At 53.8% G+C, this 17,595-nt stretch overlaps 1 protein-coding gene across 1 annotated transcript in view; it reads left to right on the top strand.

Annotated features, from left to right (window-relative positions):
- Positions 1 to 17,595, top strand: part of LOC139251815 (multiple epidermal growth factor-like domains protein 10) — a gene marked incomplete at its 5' end in the record, with an annotated part of 196,648 nt that overhangs the window by 164,551 nt on the left and 14,502 nt on the right. Inside the window, 3 exons of the mRNA XM_070873307.1 lie at positions 8,934 to 9,026; positions 12,953 to 13,165; positions 15,201 to 15,316. Coding sequence (XP_070729408.1) covers positions 8,934 to 9,026; positions 12,953 to 13,165; positions 15,201 to 15,316 — 422 coding nt within the window. The remainder of the gene's footprint in view (positions 1 to 8,933; positions 9,027 to 12,952; positions 13,166 to 15,200; positions 15,317 to 17,595) is intronic.

Below are 17,595 nucleotides of genomic sequence, written 5' to 3'. Positions count from 1 at the left end.
CTCATGAAGGCCATAGCCAGATCCTACGTCTGGTGGCCTGGTATTGACGCAGACTTGGAGCTCTGCGTCCGAAGGTGCACCATTTGTGCCCAACTCAGCAATGCCTCCAGGGAGGCCCCCCTGAGCCCCTGGCCCACCAAACCGTGGTCGCGGGTGCACGTAGACTATGCGGGCCCATTCATGGGCAAAATGTTCCTCGTAGTTGTAGATGCATTTTCAAAGTGGATCGAATGCACCATTTTAAACTCGAGCACAACCTCCACCACTGTAGAGAGCCTTAGAACCATGTTTGCAATGCACGGAATCCCTGACATATTGGTCAGTGATAATGGTCCGTGCTTCACCAGCGCAGAATTCCAAGATCTTATAATTGACCACGGCATAAATTACGTTAAAACGGCACCGTTCAAGCCGGCCTCCAACGGCCAGGCGGAGAGAGCAGTGCAGATCATTAAACAAGGCATGCTTAAAATCCAAGTTCCCACGCTGCAGGGTCGCCTGTCGCAGAATTCCAAGATCTTATAATTGACCACGGCATAAATTACGTTAAAACGGCACCGTTCAAGCCGGCCTCCAACGGCCAGGCGGAGAGAGCAGTGCAGATCATTAAACAAGGCATGCTTAAAATCCAAGGTCCCACGCTGCAGGGTCGCCTGTCGCGACTGCTGCTGGCATACAGATCTCGTCCGCACTCACTGACTGGGGTTCCCCCCGCGCAACTATTGATGAAACGGACCTTAAAGACTAGGCTCTCGTTAATCCTCCCAGACATGCATGAAATTGTTGAGGCAAAGCGCCGTAAGCTAACTGAGTACCATGACAGAAATTCGAGAGGGAGGTGGAATGAGATAGTGGACAAAGTGTTTGTGCTAAACTATGGCAGGGGTCCCAAATGGCTTGCAGGGACAGTAACAGGCAAGGAAGGAAACAGGCTACTGGTGGTACAAATGGACAATGTCCAAACCTGCCGGAGGCATGTCGACCAAGTCAAAAGTAGATTTACCAACAATACTGCAGAACCAGAGGCAGACTACAATGTGGAACTCACACCACACCTGGTGGACAGACAGAGGGAACAACCTGAGGAAAGGGCAGTCTCAATAGACAGCCCAGGCGAGATACCAACAATCACACCGAAAGATAAACAGGCACCAAGGCAAACAACTGAACCACAACTCAGACGCTCCACGCGAGAGCGTAGACCACCTGAGATACTGAATATATAAAGACAATAAGACCTTGGGGGAGGCTGATGTCATGTATCTCACACCACTGTTTATAACTGTATCTTACCATGCTATACAAGACTGTAACTGGATATGACCTGTAACCACTAGCATACCTAACCATCAGGGGTGCACTTGCAGGAGACACTGCACACCTGTCCCACACAGGTATATAAAGGCAGGCCTCAGGCAAGTGAGGCATTCAAGAGCTGTGAAATAAAGGTGCAGATCCTGAGTGACCTTGACTTCAGCATGAACCTCGTGTAAGTCTGTACGGCAGGGTCAGGACTTTACAGTCCACATGCCAGACACGAGACTCCCAAAGCAAGCGCTCTACTCGGAACTCCTTCACGGCAAGCGAGCCAAAGGTGGGCAGAGGAAACGTTACAGGGACCACCCTCAAAGCCTCCCTGATAAAGTGCAACATCCCCACCGACACCTGGGAGTACCCGGCCAAAGACCAGTCCGCCCTAAGGGGAGGAAGTGCATCCGGGAGGGCGCTGAGCACCTCGAGTCTCGTCGCCGAGAGCGTGCAGAAACCAAGCACAGGCAGCGGAAGGAGCGTGCGGCAAACCAGTCCCACCCTCCCCTTCCCTCAACCACTGTCTGTCCCACCTGTGACAGGGACTGTGGCTCTCGTATTGGACTGTTCAGCCACCTAAGGACTCATGTTAAGAGTGGGAGCAAGTCTTCCTCGATTCCGAGGGACTGCCTCTGATGATGATGCAGAGGAGGTTTACTAGGATGCTGCCTGGAATGGAGAATCTTACTTATGAGGACAGATTGGATAGGCTGGGTTTGTTTTCATTGGAACAGAGGAGGCTGAGAGGAGATCTCATTGAGGTGTACAAAATATTGTGGGGCCTGGACAAAGTGGATAGTAAGGGCCTATTCCCCTTGGTGGAGGGGTCAATTATGAGGGGCTATAGTTTTAAGGTGGTTGGCGGAAGGTTTTGAGGGGATTTGAGGGGGGGCTTCTTCACGCAGAGGGTTGTGGGGATCTGGAACTCGCTGCCTGGAAGAGTGGTGGATGCAGAAACCCTCACCACTTTTAAGAGATGGTTGGATGGTTAAAGTGCAGTAACCTGCAGGGTTACAGACCTAGAGCTGGTAATTGGGATTAGGCTGGACGACCTTTTGTTGGATGGAGCAGATATAATGGTAAGTACTGCAGGGAATCGAATACGGCCAGGGTGATCTCCTGGACTAGTGTCGATCGCCTGGATGGGTCGGAGATGAATTTTCCCAGATTTTTTTCTCCCTAAATTGGCCTGGGTTTTTATCTGGTTTTTGCCTCTCCCAGGAGATCCCATGGCTCCGGTTGGGGTGGAGTGTAGAATTTTTCAGTGTAAGGGGTGTCGCAGTTGTGTGAGGTGGACTGGTTGGGCCGGGTGCTCTTTGCCTTTCCGTCATTGTTCATGGGTTTATATGTAACCTTCAGGGCTGCTGACCGAGGGCCGTGCGGCTCTTTGTCGGCCGGGGCGGACACAATGGGCCGAAATGGCCTCCTTCTGCGCTGTAAATTTCTATCTTTCCATATTTCTAAAAATGACTCCTCAAAAAAAACTCAAAAAAGACCCTGGAGTTGTCCTCTTTTTAAAAATTATTTATTCGTTCCTGGGATGTGGGCATCACTGGTAAGGCTGGCATTTATTGCCCATCCCTAATTGCCCCTTGAGAAGGTGGTGGTGAGCCCCCTTCTTGAACCGCTGCAGTCCGTGTGGTGAAGGTGCTCCCACAGTGCTGTTAGGGAGGGAGTTCCAGGATTGTGACCCAGCGACGATGAAGGAACGGCCGATATATTTCCCAGTCGGGATGGTGTGTGACTCGGAGAGGAACGTGGAGGTGATGGTACGCTCTCGAACCACTGAGATACAACTTGAGTGTCTTGCTGGGCCATTTCAGACAGGAGTTAAGCATCAACCACATTGCTGTGCGTCTGGAGTCACCTATACAGCCAGACCGGGTAAGGGCGGCAGATTTCCTTCCTGAAAGGACATCAGTGAACCAGAAACTGCCACCAAGCTCATGGTCTACAGAGCTCTTGTATGGCTCAATACCCGCCCTCCTGTATGGCTCAGAGACATGGACCATGTACAGTAGACACCTCAAGTCGCTGGAGAAATACCACCAACGATGTCTCCGCAAGATCCTGCAAATCCCCTGGGAGGACAGACGCACCAACGTTAGCGTCCTCGACCAGGCCAACATCCCCAGCATCGAAGCACTGACCACACTCGACCAGCTCCGCTGGGCAGGGCCACATGGTCCGCATGCCCCCGACACGAAACTCCCAAAGCAAGCGCTCGACTCGGAACTCCTTCATGGCAAACGAGCCAAAGGCGGGCAGAGGAAACGTTACAGGGATACCCTCAAAGCCTCCCTGATAAAGTGCAACATCCCCACCGACACCTGGGAGTCCCTGGCCCAAAGACCAGTCCGCCCGAAGTGGAGGAAGTGCATCCGGGAGGGTGCTGAGCACCTCGAGTCTTGTCGCCGAGAGCGTGCAGAAACCAAGCGCAGGCAGCGGAAGGAGCGTGCGGCAAACCTGTCCCACCCTCCCCTTCCCTCAACCACTGTCTGTCCCACCTGTGACAGGGACTGTGGCTCTCGTATTGGACTGTTCAGCCACCTAAGAACTCATTTTAAGAGTGGAAGCAAGTCTTCCTCGATTCCGAGGGACTGCCTATGATGATGGGATGGGTTTTTACAACAATCCGAATGTCAATGGGTACCATTAATGACACTAGTTTTTTTAGTTCCAAATTTATTTAATGAACCGAATTTAAATTCCCCAGCTGCCCTGGTGGGATTTGAACGCGGTTCTCCAGATCATTAGTCCAGGCTCTGGATTACTGGTCCAGTAACATAACTACTATGGTGCCGTGCCCTCCTTAGAGAACACAAGATTAAGGGGAGATTTAATCGAGGGGTTCACTATCACGAGGGGTTTTGAGGAGTAAATCAGGAGAGACTGTTCCCGGGGGCAGGAGGGTGGATAACCAGGGGGACACAGATTGACGATAATCGGCGATGGAACCAGAGGGGGAGATGGGGAGAATGTGTTTTGACGCAGCGAGTTGTTGTGATCGGGAACGCGCTGCCTGAAAGGGCGGTGGGAGCAGATTCAATCGGGACTTTCAAACGGAAATAAATACTTGAAAAGCAGAAATTTGCAAGGCTATGGAGAAAGAGCAGGGAGGTGGGGTGGGGGGGGGGGTCAAATTGCCAAGGCCCCGTCTGCCCTATCGGGTGAACGCAAAAGATCCCGGGGCCTCTATTGGAAGAAGGGCAGGGGGATTTCTCCCCGGTGTCCTGGGGCCAATATTATCCCTCAACCAACATCACTAAAACAGATGATCCGGGTCATTATCATATTGCTGTGTGTGGGAGCTTGCTGTGCACAAATTGGCATTTCTCACATTACAACACCGGCTGTACATCAAAAAAGTACTTCATTGGCTGTGATGTGCTTTGGGACGTCCGGTGGCTGTGAAAGGCGCTATATCAATGCAAGTCTTTCTTTCTTTCTGTCTATGTACCCCCTCAGGCCTCTAAACTCTCACAGTCTCTTTATTTGGCTCGGTGACAGATTTGTGCCTACTTACGTTCCTGTGAAGCGTCTTGAGACGTTTTACTACGTTAAAGGCGCTATATAAATGCAAGTTGTTGTTGTCAGAGTTCACCAACAGAGACTATAATGTGAGACTATTAGCCTTACATTTTTTGGGTTAGAAACAGCAACATTCTGTATTTATATAGTGCCTTTAACATAGAAACATAGAAAATAGGGGCAGCAGTAGGCCATTCGGCCCTTCGAGCCTGCACCACCATTCAATAAGATCATGGCTGATCATTCTCTCACTACCCCATTCCTGCTTTCTCTCCATATCCCTGATCCCTTTAGCCGTAAGGGCCACATCTAACTCCCTTTTGAATATATTTAGTGAATTGGCCTCAACAACTTTCTGTGGTAGAGAATTCCACAGGTTCACCACTCTCTGGGTGAAGAAGTTTCTCCATACTCGGTCCTAAATGGCTTACCCCTTATCCTTAGACTGTGACCCCTGGTTCTGGACTTCCCCAACATCGGGAACATTCTTCCTGCATCTAACCTGTCCAATCCCGTCAGAATTTTATATGTTTCTATGAGATCCCCTCTCATTCTTCTAAACTCCAGTGAATACAGGCCCAGTCGATCGAGTCTCTCCTCATATGTCAGTCCTGCCATCCCGGGAATCAGTCTGGTGAACCTTCGCTGCACTCCCTCAATAGCAAGAATGTCCTTCCTCAGATTAGGAGACCAAAACTGTACACAATATTCCAGGTGTGGCCTCACCAAGGTTCTGTACAACTGCAGTAAGACCTCCCTGCTCCTCTACTCAAATTCTCTCGCTATGAAGGCCAACATGCCATTTGCCTTCTTCACCGCCTGCTGTACCTGCATGTCTACCTTCAATGACTGATGTACCACGACACCCAGGTCTCGTTGCACCTCCCCTTTTCCTAATCTGTCACCAGTCAGATAATGTACTCTCTTCCTGTTATTGCCTCCAAAGTGGATAACCTCACATTTATCCACATTATACTGCATCTGCCATACATTTGCCCACTCACCTAACCTGTCCAAGTCACCCTGCAGCCTCTTAGCATCCTCCTCACAGCTCACACCGCCACCCAGCTTAGTGTCATCTGCAAACTTGGAGATATTACAGTCAATTCCTTCATCTAAATTATTAATGTATATTGTAAATAGCTAGGGTCCCAGCACTGAACCCTGTGGTAGCTCACTAGTCACTGCCTGCCATTCTGAAAAGGACCCGTTTATCCCGACTCTCTGCTTCCTGTCTGCCAACCAGTTCTCTATCCATGTCAGTACGTTAACCCCAATACCATGTGCTTTAATTTTGCACACTAATCTCTTGTGTGGGACCTTGTCAAAAGCCGTTTGAAAATCTAAATACACTACACGTCCAAAAACGTAATAAAACATCCTAAGGCGCTTCACAGGGGCGATTATCAGACAAAAATTGACACCAGGCCACATAAGGAGATATTAGGGACAGGCGACCAAAAGCTGGGTCAAAGAGGTCGGTTTTAAGGAGCGTCTTAAAGGAGGAGAGAGAGGTGGCGAGGTTTCGGGAGGGAGTTCCAGAGCTTGGGGCCCAGGCAGCTGAAGGCACGGCCACCGATGGTGGAGCGATTATAATCAGGGATGGTCAAGTGGGCAGAATTAGAGGAGCGCAGAGATCTCGGGGGTTGTGGGGCTGGAGGAGATTACAGAGATAGGGAGGGATTTGAACACGAGGCTGAGAATTTTAAAATCGAGGTGTTGCTTAACCGGGAGCCAGTGTAAGTCGGCAAGCACAGGGGGTGATGGGTGAGCGGGACTCGGTGCGAGTTAGGACACGGGGGCAGCGAGCACAGGGGGTGATGGGTGAGCGGGACTTGGTGCGAGTTAGGACACGGGGGCAGTGAGCACAGGGGGTGATGGGTGAGCGGGACTCGGTGCGAGTTAGGACACGGGGGCAGTGAGCACAGAGGGTGATGGGTGAGTGGGACTCGGTGCGAGTTAGGACACGGGGTCAGTGAGCACAGGGGGTGATGGGTGAGTGGGACTCGGTGCGAGTTAGGACACGGGGGCAGCGAGCACAGGGGGTGATGGGTGAGTGGGACTTGGTGCGAGTTAGGACACGGGGGCAGCGAGCACAGGGGGTGATGGGTGAGCGGGACTCGGTGCGAGTTAGGACACGGGGGCAGCCGAGTTTTGGATCACCTCTGGTTTACGTCGGGTAGAATGTGGGAGGCCGGCCAGGAGTGTGTTGGAATAGTCAAGTCTGGAGGTAACAAGAGGCACGGATGAGGGCTTCAGCAGCGGATGAGCTGAGGCAAGGGGTGGAGACGGGCGATGTTACGGAGCTGGGAATAGGCGGTGCGGAAGGCTAATGATGGAGTGATGGAAATCGGGGAGTGCACAATTCATCATCATCATCATAGGCAATCCCTCGGAATCGAGGAAGACTTGCTTCCACTCTTAAAATGAGTTCTTAGGTGGCTGAAAAGTCCAATCCGAGAGCCACAGTCCCTGTCACAGGTGGGACAGACAGTGGTTGAGGGAAGGGGAGGGTGGGACTGGTTTGCCGCACGCTCCTTCCGCTGCCTGCGCTTGGTTTCTGCACGCTCTCGGCGACGAGACACGAGGTGCTCAGCGCCCTCCCGGATGCACTTCCTCCACTTAGGGCGGACTGGTCTTTGGGCCCGGGGACTCCCAGGTGTCGGTGGGGATGTTGCACTTTATCAGGGAGGCTTTGAGGGTGGTCCCTTGTAACGTTTCCTCTGCCCACCTTCAGGTGCAATTCACAGCCACGCGCGCAGTACGCGGCAAGAGTAGCGAAGACAGCCCTCGTCCACGGAAGTTGTCTTTCAAGAGGACGACGGGCCTCCCTGGGCTAGTTCGCTGCTGTACTCCGTGTCCTGTTTCGTTTGCAGTCTGCGTGCCGGGAGTGTACAGGAGAAATTGCGACCCCCCATGTCTGTGCCAGAACCAAGCGGACTGTGATTACCTGACAGGGCGGTTCCTCTGTCGCCGTGGTTACGTGGGGACACACTGTGAACTACGTAAGTTTGGGTTTTTTTCTACTCGTCCCTGGGATGTGGGCCTCGCCGGCAAGGCCCAGCATTTATTGCCCGTCCCTAATCGCCCCTTGACCAGGCGGTGGTGATAAAGTGTCACATCATCACTGACATCTGGGAGTCCCTGGCCAAAGACCGCCCTCGGTGGAGAACGTGTCTCCGGGAGGGCGCTGAGCTCTTCCAATCTCAACGCCGCGAGCGTGAAGAGGTCAGTGCGTGCGACAGACCAGTCCCACCCACCCCTTCCCCCGAAAAATGTCTGTCCCACCTGTGTCAGGGTCTGTGTCTCTCGTATTGGACTGTTCAGCCACCTAAGGACTCACTTTAGGACTAGATTCTAAGGGACTGCCTGTGATGATGATGGTGATGGTGAGCTGCCTACAATATACATTAATGATTTAGACGAAGGAATTGAATGTAATATCTCCAAGTTTGCAGATGACACTAAGCTGGGTGGCAGTGTGAGCTGTGAGGAGGACGCTAAGAGGCTGCAGGGTGACTTGGACAGGTTAGGCGAGTGGGCAAATGCATGGCAGATGCAGTATAATGTGGATAAATGTGAGGTTATCCACTTTGGAGGCAAAAACAGGAAGGCAGAATATTATCTGAATGGCGGCAGATTAGGAAAAGGGGAGGTGCAACCAGACCTGGGTGTCATGGTACATCAGTCATTGAAAGTGGGCATGCAGGTACAGCAGGCGGTGAAGAAGGCAAATGGTATGTTGGCCTTCATAGCGAGGGGATTTGAGTATCGGAGTAGGGAGGTCTTACTGCAGTTGTACAGGGCCTTGCACTGTGTTCAGTTTTGGTCTCCTAATCTGAGGAAGGACATTGCTATTGAGGGAGTGCAGCGAAGGTTCACCAGACTGATTCCCAGAATGGCAGGACTGACATATGAAGAAAGACTGGATCGACTGGGCTTATATTCACTGGAAGTTAGAAGAATGGGAGGGGATCTCATAGAAACATATAAAATTCTGACGGGATTGGACAGGTTAGATGCAGGAAGACTAAGTGCCTCACATCATCCAGCCCACTGTTAATGCGAAACCACCTCTTCTCCACATTTCACAGAGTGTCCCAGCAAGACCTACGGCCACAACTGCCTGCTGCCATGTGACTGCCCCAACAACGCCACCTGCGATCACATGACCGGAAGTTGCCCGGGTAAGCTACAGGGTCATTATTTCAGGATCATCCCATTCCCCTGCCCCATCCGCATCGCCAAACCACCATCAGTGGGCAGCTCTCTCTCTCTCGCCTCTCAGTCAAAAGGTCGTGGGTTCGCGTCCCGCTCCAGAGCCCCGAGCCCAAAACCCAGGCCCACACTCCCAGTGCCAGTACAGAGGGCGCACCGCACGGTCGGAGGAGCAGTACTGAGGGAGCACCGCACTGTCGGAGGGGCAGTACTGAGGGAGCACCGCACTGTCGGAGGGGCAGTACTGAGGGAGCGCTGCACTGTCGGAGGGGCAGTACTGAGGGAGTGCCACACTGTCGGAGGGGCAGTACTGAGGGAGCGCCGCACTGTCGGAGGGGCAGTACTGAGGGAGCGCTGCACTGTCGGAGTGGCAGTACTGAGGGAGCGCTGCACTGTCGGAGTGGCAGTACTGAGGGAGCACCGCACTGTCGGAGGGGCAGTACTGAGGGAGCGCTGCACTGTCGTAGGGGCAGTACTGAGGGAGCGCCGCACTGTCGGAGGGGCAGTACTGAGGGACCGCCGCACTGTCGGGGGGCGGAACTGAGGGAGCGCCGCACTGTCGGAGGGGCGGTACTGAGGGAGCGCCGCACTGTCGGAGGGGCTGTACTGAGGGAGCGCCGCACTTTCGGAGGGGCAGTACTGAGGGAGCGCCGCACTGTCGGAGGGGGAGTACTGAGGTAGCGCCACACTCTCGGAGGGGCAGTACTGAGGGAGAGCTGCACTGTCAGAGAGGCGGTACTGAGGGAGCGCCGCACTGTTGGAGGGGCAGTACTGAGGGAGCGCCGCACTGTCGGAGGGGGAGTACTGAGGGAGCGCCGCACTCTCGGAGAGGCGGTACTGAGGGAGCGCCACACTGTCGGAGGGGCAGTACTGAGGGAGAGCCGCACTGTTGGAGGGGCAGTACTGAGGGAGCGCCGCACTGTTGGAGGGGCAGTACTGAGGGAGCGCCGCACTGTCGGAGGGGCAGTACTGAGGGAGCGCCGCACTGCGCTGTCGGAGGGGCAGTACTGAGGGAGTGCCGCACTGTCGGAGGGGCAGTGCTGAGGGAGCGCCGCACTGTCGGAGGGGCTGTACTGAGGGAGCGCCGCACTGTCGGAGGGGCTGTACTGAGGGAGCGCCGCACTGTCGGAGGAGCAGTACTGAGGGAGCGCCGCACTGTCGGAGGGGCTGTACTGAGGGAGCGCCGCACTGTCGGAGGAGCAGTACTGAGGGAGCGCCGCACTGTCGGAGGGGCAGTACTGAGGGAGCGCCACACTGTCGGAGGAGCAGTACTGAGGGAGTGCCGCACTGTCGGAGGTGCCGTCTTTCAGGATGAGACATTAAACCGAGGCCCCGTCTGCCCCCTCGGGTGGATGTAAAAGATCCCGGGGCCACTATTGGAAGAAGAGCAGGGGGAGTTCTCCCCGGGTGTCCTGGGGCCAATATTTAAACCTTAGCAAACATCGTCAAAAATAAAGATTATCGGGATCATTCACCTGATTGGTGTTTATGGGATCTTGCTGTGAGCAAATTGGCTGCTGCCTTTCCTACATTAAAACAGTGCCTGTACTGAAAAAGTGGCTGTAGCACTGAGAGAGGGAGCAGAGAAGATTTACAAGGATGATACCTGAAATGCGAGGGTATACGTATGAGGAAAGGATGAACAGGCTGGGTCTCTTTTCTCTTGCAAAAAGAAGGCTGAGGGGTGAGCTAATAGAGGTTTTTAAAATGATGCAAGGTTTTGATCGAGTGCATACAGAGAGAGTGTTTCCACTTGTGGGGAAGGGCATAACTAGAGGCCATCAATATTAGATCGTCAATCAGAAACCCAATGGGGAATTCAGGAGAAACTTCTTTACCCAGAGAGTGGTGAGAATGTGGAACTCGCTGCCACAGGGAAGGGTTGAGGCGAATAGTATCGATGTATTTAGGCTAGGCAAGCGCTCTACTCGGAACTCCTTCACGGCAAGCGAGCACAAGGTGGGCAGAGGAAACATTTCAAGGACACTCTCAAAGCCTCCCTGATAAAAATGCAACATCCCCACCGACACCTGGGAGGCCCTGGGCCCAAAGACCAGTCCGCTCTAAGTGGAGGAAGTGTATCCGGGAGGGCGCTGAGCACCTCGAGTCTCGTCGCCGAGAGCGTGCAGAAACCAAGCGCAGGCAGCGGAAGGAGCGTGCGGCAAACCAGTCCCACCCTCCCCTTCCCTCAACCACTGTGTGTCCCACCTGTGACAGGGACTGTGGCTCTCGTATTGGACTGTTCAGCCACCTAAGGACTCACTTTTAGAGTGGAAGCAAGTCTTCCTCGACTCCGAGGGACTGCCTATGAGGATGATGAGACAAGCATACGAGGGAGAAGGGAATAGAGGGTTATGCTGATAGAGTTAGATGAGGAAAGACGGGAGGAGGCTCGAGTGGAGCATAAACTCCGGCACGGACTGGTTGGGCCCAATGGCCTGTTTCTGTGCCGTATATCCGACATAATTAAGGGGTGATCTAATCGAGGTGTTTAAGATGATTAAAGGAGTAGATAGAGAGAGAAACTGTTGCCTCTGGTGGGGGGAGTCCATAACAAGGGGGCCTCACCTTAAAATCAGAGCCCGGCCGTTCAGGGGTGATGTCAGGGAGCACTTCTTCACACAAAGGGCCGTGGGAACCTGGAACTCTCTTCCCCAAAAAGCTGTTGAGGCCGGAGGTCAATTGGAGCTCTCAAAACTGAGATTGTTCATTGTTGCGAGGGTATTGAGGGTTACGGAACCAAGGCGGGTAGATGGAGTTAAGATACAGATCAGCCATGATCTATCAGATGACTTGAGGGGCCGAATGGCCTCCACAATTTAGACTTGTTTTTAAGTTCTGGAGTAATTGTGAGCTTATAAGGACGGCGCCAAATTTTGGTGTCACAACCCGACTGCTCCCACATCCTCTCGCCCTCCCAGTCACCTCAAAGTTGCCCAACTTTTTTTTTATGGGTGGAGTGATTTGCTCTAGAAAAACACGCTCCATGGTCACATGACCTAATTGGTTCCTTTGGAGGAGAGGCCACGCCCAGACGTTTCTTGGGAATGTGCAATTGGAACTGGCCAGTCCCAAGTTCCGAGTGACTTTGCAAAGTGCAATTCGAGCCACTGTGACTTCAGAAGCCTACACACAGAGTGTAATTTAAAGCGCTTTGGAACGTCCTGTGGTTGTGAAATGGTTAATTTACAGCGCTGTGTACTAATGGGGCATCGCGGGATGCGTCCGAGGCCGGCAATCCCGCTTTATTCAAAGGGGATGGAGTATAAAAGCAGGGAAGTCTTGCTCCAGTTATACAGGGTATTGGTGAGGCCACACCTGGAGTACTGCGTTCAGTTTTGGTTTCCATATTTACGAAAGGATATACTTGCTTTGGAGGCAGTTCAGAGAAAGTTCACTCGGTTGATTCCGGGGATGAGGGGGTTGACTTATGAGGAAAGGTTGAGGAGGTTGGGCCTCTACTCATTGGAGTTCAGAAGAATAAGAGGTGATCTTATCGAAACGTATAAGATTATGAGGGGGCTTGACAAGGTGGATGCAGAGAGGATGTTTCCACTGATGGGGGAGACTAGAACTAGGGGGCATGGTCTTAGAATAAGGGGCCGCCCATTTAAAACTGAGATGAGGAGGAATTTTTTCTCTCAGAGGGTTGTAAATCTATGGAATTCGCTGCCTCAGCTGTAGAAGCTGGGACATTGAATATATTTAAGACAGAAATAGAGAGTTTCTTAACCGATAAGGGATAAGGGGGCGGGCAGGGAAGTGGAGCTGAGTCCATGATCGGATCAGCCATGATGGTATTAAATGGTGGAGCAGGCTCGAGGGGCCGAATGGCCGACTCCTGCTCCTATTTCTGATGTTCTTATTCACGCCGATTTCCTCTCCGCCGTTCCAGAGAACGAATCCACCGGGATGGTCCCGGCCGCCCCGGCGGAGGGGGGCTCACTGGGGGCGATCATCGGGATCATCGTACTGCTGGCAGCCGTGGTCATCCTGCTCGTTCTCTTCATCTGCTTCCGCTACAAGTACAGGAGCAAGAGCAACCGGATCCCCGCCGTGTCCTACACGCCCGCCGTGGGCATGATGAGCGGGGAGTACGCTGTGCCAGGTGAGGGGACACCAGGCCAGACCCGGCACGGGGCATCGGTGGGGCTGGGCATCGCGGTGTCAGATAGGCACACGCTCGCGGTATTGGTGGCACATGACTCCCAGGACCACATACAGAGTAACTTCCCTCTACACCGTCCCCATCAAACACTCCCAGGGCAGGTACAGGGGGTTAGATACAGAGTAACTTCCCTCTACACCGTCCCCATCAAACACTCCCAGGGCAGGTACAGCACGGGGTTAGATACAGAGTAAAGCTCCCTCTACACTGTCCCATCAAACACTCCCAGGGCAGGTACAGCACGGGGTTAGATACAGAGTAAAGCTCCCTCTACACTGTCCCATCAAACACTCCCAGGGCAGGTACAGGGGGTTAGATACAGAGTAACCTCCCTCTACACCGTCCCCATCAAACACTCCCAGGGCAGGTACACGGGGTTAGATACAGAGTAAAGCTCCCTCTACACTGTCCCCATCAAACACTCCCAGGGCAGGTACAGGGGGTTAGATACAGAGTAAAGCTCCCTCTACACTGTCCCATCAAACACTCCCAGGGCAGGTACTGCACGGGGTTAGATACAGAGTAAAGTTCCCTCTACACTGTCCTCATCAAACACTCCCAGGGCAGGTACAGCACGGGGTTAGATACAGAGTAAAGCTCCCTCTACGCTGTCCCATCAAACACTCCCAGGGCAGGTACAGCACGGGGTTAGATACAGAGTAAAGCTCCCTCTACACTGTCCCATCAAACACTCCCAGGGCAGGTACTATATACATTACAGCGGGTAAATGGAGTTGGGTCATAGATCAGCCATGCTCTCATTGAATGGCGGAACAGGCTCGAGGGGTTGAATGGCCTCCTCCTGCTCCTGTGTTCCTCGGAGCTGTGATAGATCCGACAGTAACCGTCTCCCCACCACTCTCATGAGGGCTGTGTGGCAACCAGAACTGAGAAAGGCACGAATCTGTAGACAACCTTGAGGCGGAGTTGGTTGAATTTCACAGAGTTTATGCCCTGTGAATGTATCTGTGGATTGGCTGGCTGTGTCAGTGGGTGAATGCCCCTCTACCCAGCCGCACAATGCTGGTTCCATCCCCGGTTTGGGCTCAATTCGCTGATTTGGCTTTCAGCCGTGGCTCAGTGGGCAGCTCTCTCTCTCTCGCCTCCGTGTCAGAAGGTCGTGGGTTCGAGTCCCACTCCAGAGACTCGAGCCCATAATCCAGGCCGACACTCCCTGTGCAGTGCTGAGGGAGTGCCGCACTGTCGGAGGGGCAGTGCTGAGGGAGTGCCGCACTGTCGGAGGGGCAGTACTGAGGGAGTGCCGCACTGTCGGAGGGGCAGTGCTGAGGGAGTGCCACACTGTCGGAGGGGCAGTGCTGAGGGAGTGCCGCACTGTCGGAGGGGCAGTGCTGAGGGAGCGCTGCACTGTCGGAGGGGCAGTACTGAGGGAGTGTTGCAGTGTCGGAGGGGCGGTACTGAGGGAGTGCCGCACTGTCGGAGAGGCAGTACTGAGGGAGTGCCGCACTGTCGGAGGGGCGGTACTGAGGGAGTGCCGCACTGTCGGAGAGGCAGTACTGAGGGAGTGCCGCACTGTCGGAGGGGCGGTACTGAGGGAGCGCCGCACTGTTGGAGAGGCAGTACTGAGGGAGGGCCGCACTGTCGGAGGGGCGGTACTGAGGGAGCGCCGCACTGTCGGAGGGGCGGTACTGAGGGAGCACCGCACTGTCGAAGGGGCACTGCTGAGGGAGCGCCGCACTGTCGGAGGGGCAATACTGAGGGAGTGCAGCACTGTCGGAGGGGAAATACTGAGGGAGCGCCGCACTGGGTCAGTACTGAGGGAGCGCCGTACTGTCGGAGGGGCAGTACTGAGGGAGCGCTGCACTGATGGAGGGGCAGTACTGAGGGAGCGCCGCACTGTTGGAGGGGCAGTACTGAGGGAGCGGCGCACTGTCGGAGGGACGGTACTATGGTACTGTACTGTTTCCTTCTGCCTTTCTTCCCGTGACCTTGACCCTTGTTGACCTTCTTTCCCCAGATGTGCCGCACAGTTACGTCCACTATTATGCCAACCCGAGCTACCACACGTTGTCCCAGTGTGGGCCTAGCCTCCCGCCTCCCCCCAACAACCACGACAGGCTCAGCTCCATCAAGGTAAGGCCTCTTTCTGCTCTACCACCCACAACGGGCACGAGTTTTAAATTGGTACCTGGGTGGGCAGGGGTTGGGGGAGGGGGGGGGGGGGATGGGTGCCAGAATCCGTGGATCCCGATTGGACGTTCTCTCCATGTTTGGGTGGGCGAGTGCCAAGGTGTTCCGTTCCGTCAGTTGGCCAAAGTATGCTCACCTGAGTCGAGTGCTTGCTTTGGGAGTCTCGTGTTGGGCATGCGGACAATGTGGCCCGCCCAGCGGAGCTGGTCGAGTGTGGTCAGTGCTTCGATGCTGGGGATGTTGGCCTGGTCGAGGACGCTAACGTTGGTGCGTCTGTCCTCCCAGGGGATTTGTAGGATCTTGTGGAGGCATCGTTGGTGGTATTTCTCCAGCGACTTGAGGTGTCTACTGTACATGGTCCATGTCTCTGAGCCATACAGGAGGGCGGGTATCACTACAGCCCTGTAGACCATGAGCTTGGTGGTAGATTTGAGGGCCTGGTCTTCAAACACTCTATTCCTCAGGCGGCCGAAGGCTGCATTGGCGCACTGGAGGCGGTGTTGGATCTCGTCGTCAATGCCTGCTCTTGTTGATAGGAGGCTCCCGAGATATGGGAAGCCTCCCTGATAAAGTGCAACATCCCCACCGACACCTGGGAGTCCCTGGCCCAAAGACCAGTCTGCCCTAAGTGGAGGAAGAGCATCCGGGAGGGCGCTGAGCACCTTGAGTCTCGTCGCCGAGAGCGTGCAGAAAGCAAGCGCAGGCAGCGGAAGGAGCATGCGGCAAACCAGTCCCACCCTCCCCTTCCCTCAACCACTGTCTGTCCCACCTGTGACAGGGACTGTGGCTCTCGTATTGGACTGTTCAGTCACCGAAGAACTCATGTTAAGAGTGGAAGCAAGTCTTCCTCGATTCCGTGAGACTGCCTTCGATGATGATGCTTACCTGACCAGACCTGGAACCTGGGTCAGCTGACCCTATAAGATTTAGGATCACAGGTCACCCACAGATTACCCAAAGGGTCTTCGGAGTTATTTGGCATTTTATTACGGGAGCGGGAGGTCGAACACAGCACACAATCAGGATAGACGTACGACCATGACAAGGAGCTGGTACTAGTCCCGATCGGGCAGATAGGCTGGTAGCACGAACAGCTCTTATCTTCACCATCTGCCCTGAAACGCCTTCCAGGTCTTTTATTCTCTCTTTAGGGGTGGGGAACACCAATCGGAAGAGACTTTTTGACCTCAAGCCATTTCTTACAAGCCTGGGTTACAGATGCCTTGTGCTTGGAAACCCAACTGTTGACAAAAGTGGCCTTTTCCAAGTTCCACCCCCCCCCCCCCCCCCACCGCCCCCCCGTGACCTTGCTGTCTGACCCTCTCACCTCCTCTGACATGAGGCGGGTGGGTGGGGGGGGAGGGTATGCTGGGAGTTCCTTCTACTTCCAAGAACCCTTCCAATTCGACTCCGAACCCAGCACTGGGCGAGGCGACCGATGTGGGAGACATCATTATCTCATCGCTCTGCTTGAGGTTCAAGATCCTCCTTAACATAAGAACATAAGAAACAGGAACAGGAGTCGGCCATTCGGCCCCTCGAGCCTGCTCCACCATTCAATACGATCGTGGCTGATCCGATCATGGACTCAGCTCCACTTCCCTGCCCGCCCCCTTATCCCCTTATCGGTTAAGAAACTGTCTATTTCTGTCCTAAATTTATTCAATGTCCCAGCCTCCACAGCTCTCTGAGGCAGTGAATCCCACAGATTTACAACCCTCTGAGAGAAGAAATTTCTCCTCACCTCTGTTTTAAATAGGCAGCCCCTTATTCTAAGACCATGCCCCCTAGTTCTATCTCCCCCATCAGTAGAAACATCCTCTCTGCATCCACCTTGTCAAGCCCCCTCATAATCTTATACATTTCGATAAGATCACCTCTCATTCTTCTGAATTCCAATGAGTAGAGGCCCAACCTCCTCAACCTTTCCTCATAAGTCAACCCCCTCATCCCCGGAATCAACCGAGTGAACCTTCTCTGAACAGCCTCCAAAGCAAGTATATCCTTCTCCTCACCATTAGCGGTTGTCCCACAGAAATGCTCAGGGGGCAGAGGTCATAGAATAAGGGGCGTTCAAATTCAGCAAGGATGAGATCAAATGGACTACTGACACTTTTCCTTCATCCGGACCCATCGCATCGCAATTCATCTCATTCCAACCCTACTCGGTCAAAACCTTCTTATCCTAGCACATCCCATTCCCTCCTACCTCATTCCAACTT

Source organism: Pristiophorus japonicus, unplaced genomic scaffold, assembly GCF_044704955.1.
Source record: "Pristiophorus japonicus isolate sPriJap1 unplaced genomic scaffold, sPriJap1.hap1 HAP1_SCAFFOLD_445, whole genome shotgun sequence".
Lineage (NCBI taxonomy): Eukaryota > Metazoa > Chordata > Chondrichthyes > Pristiophoridae > Pristiophorus > Pristiophorus japonicus.
The sequence above is the reverse complement of the archived record's forward strand: the minus strand, read 5'-3'. Positions and strand labels throughout refer to the sequence as shown.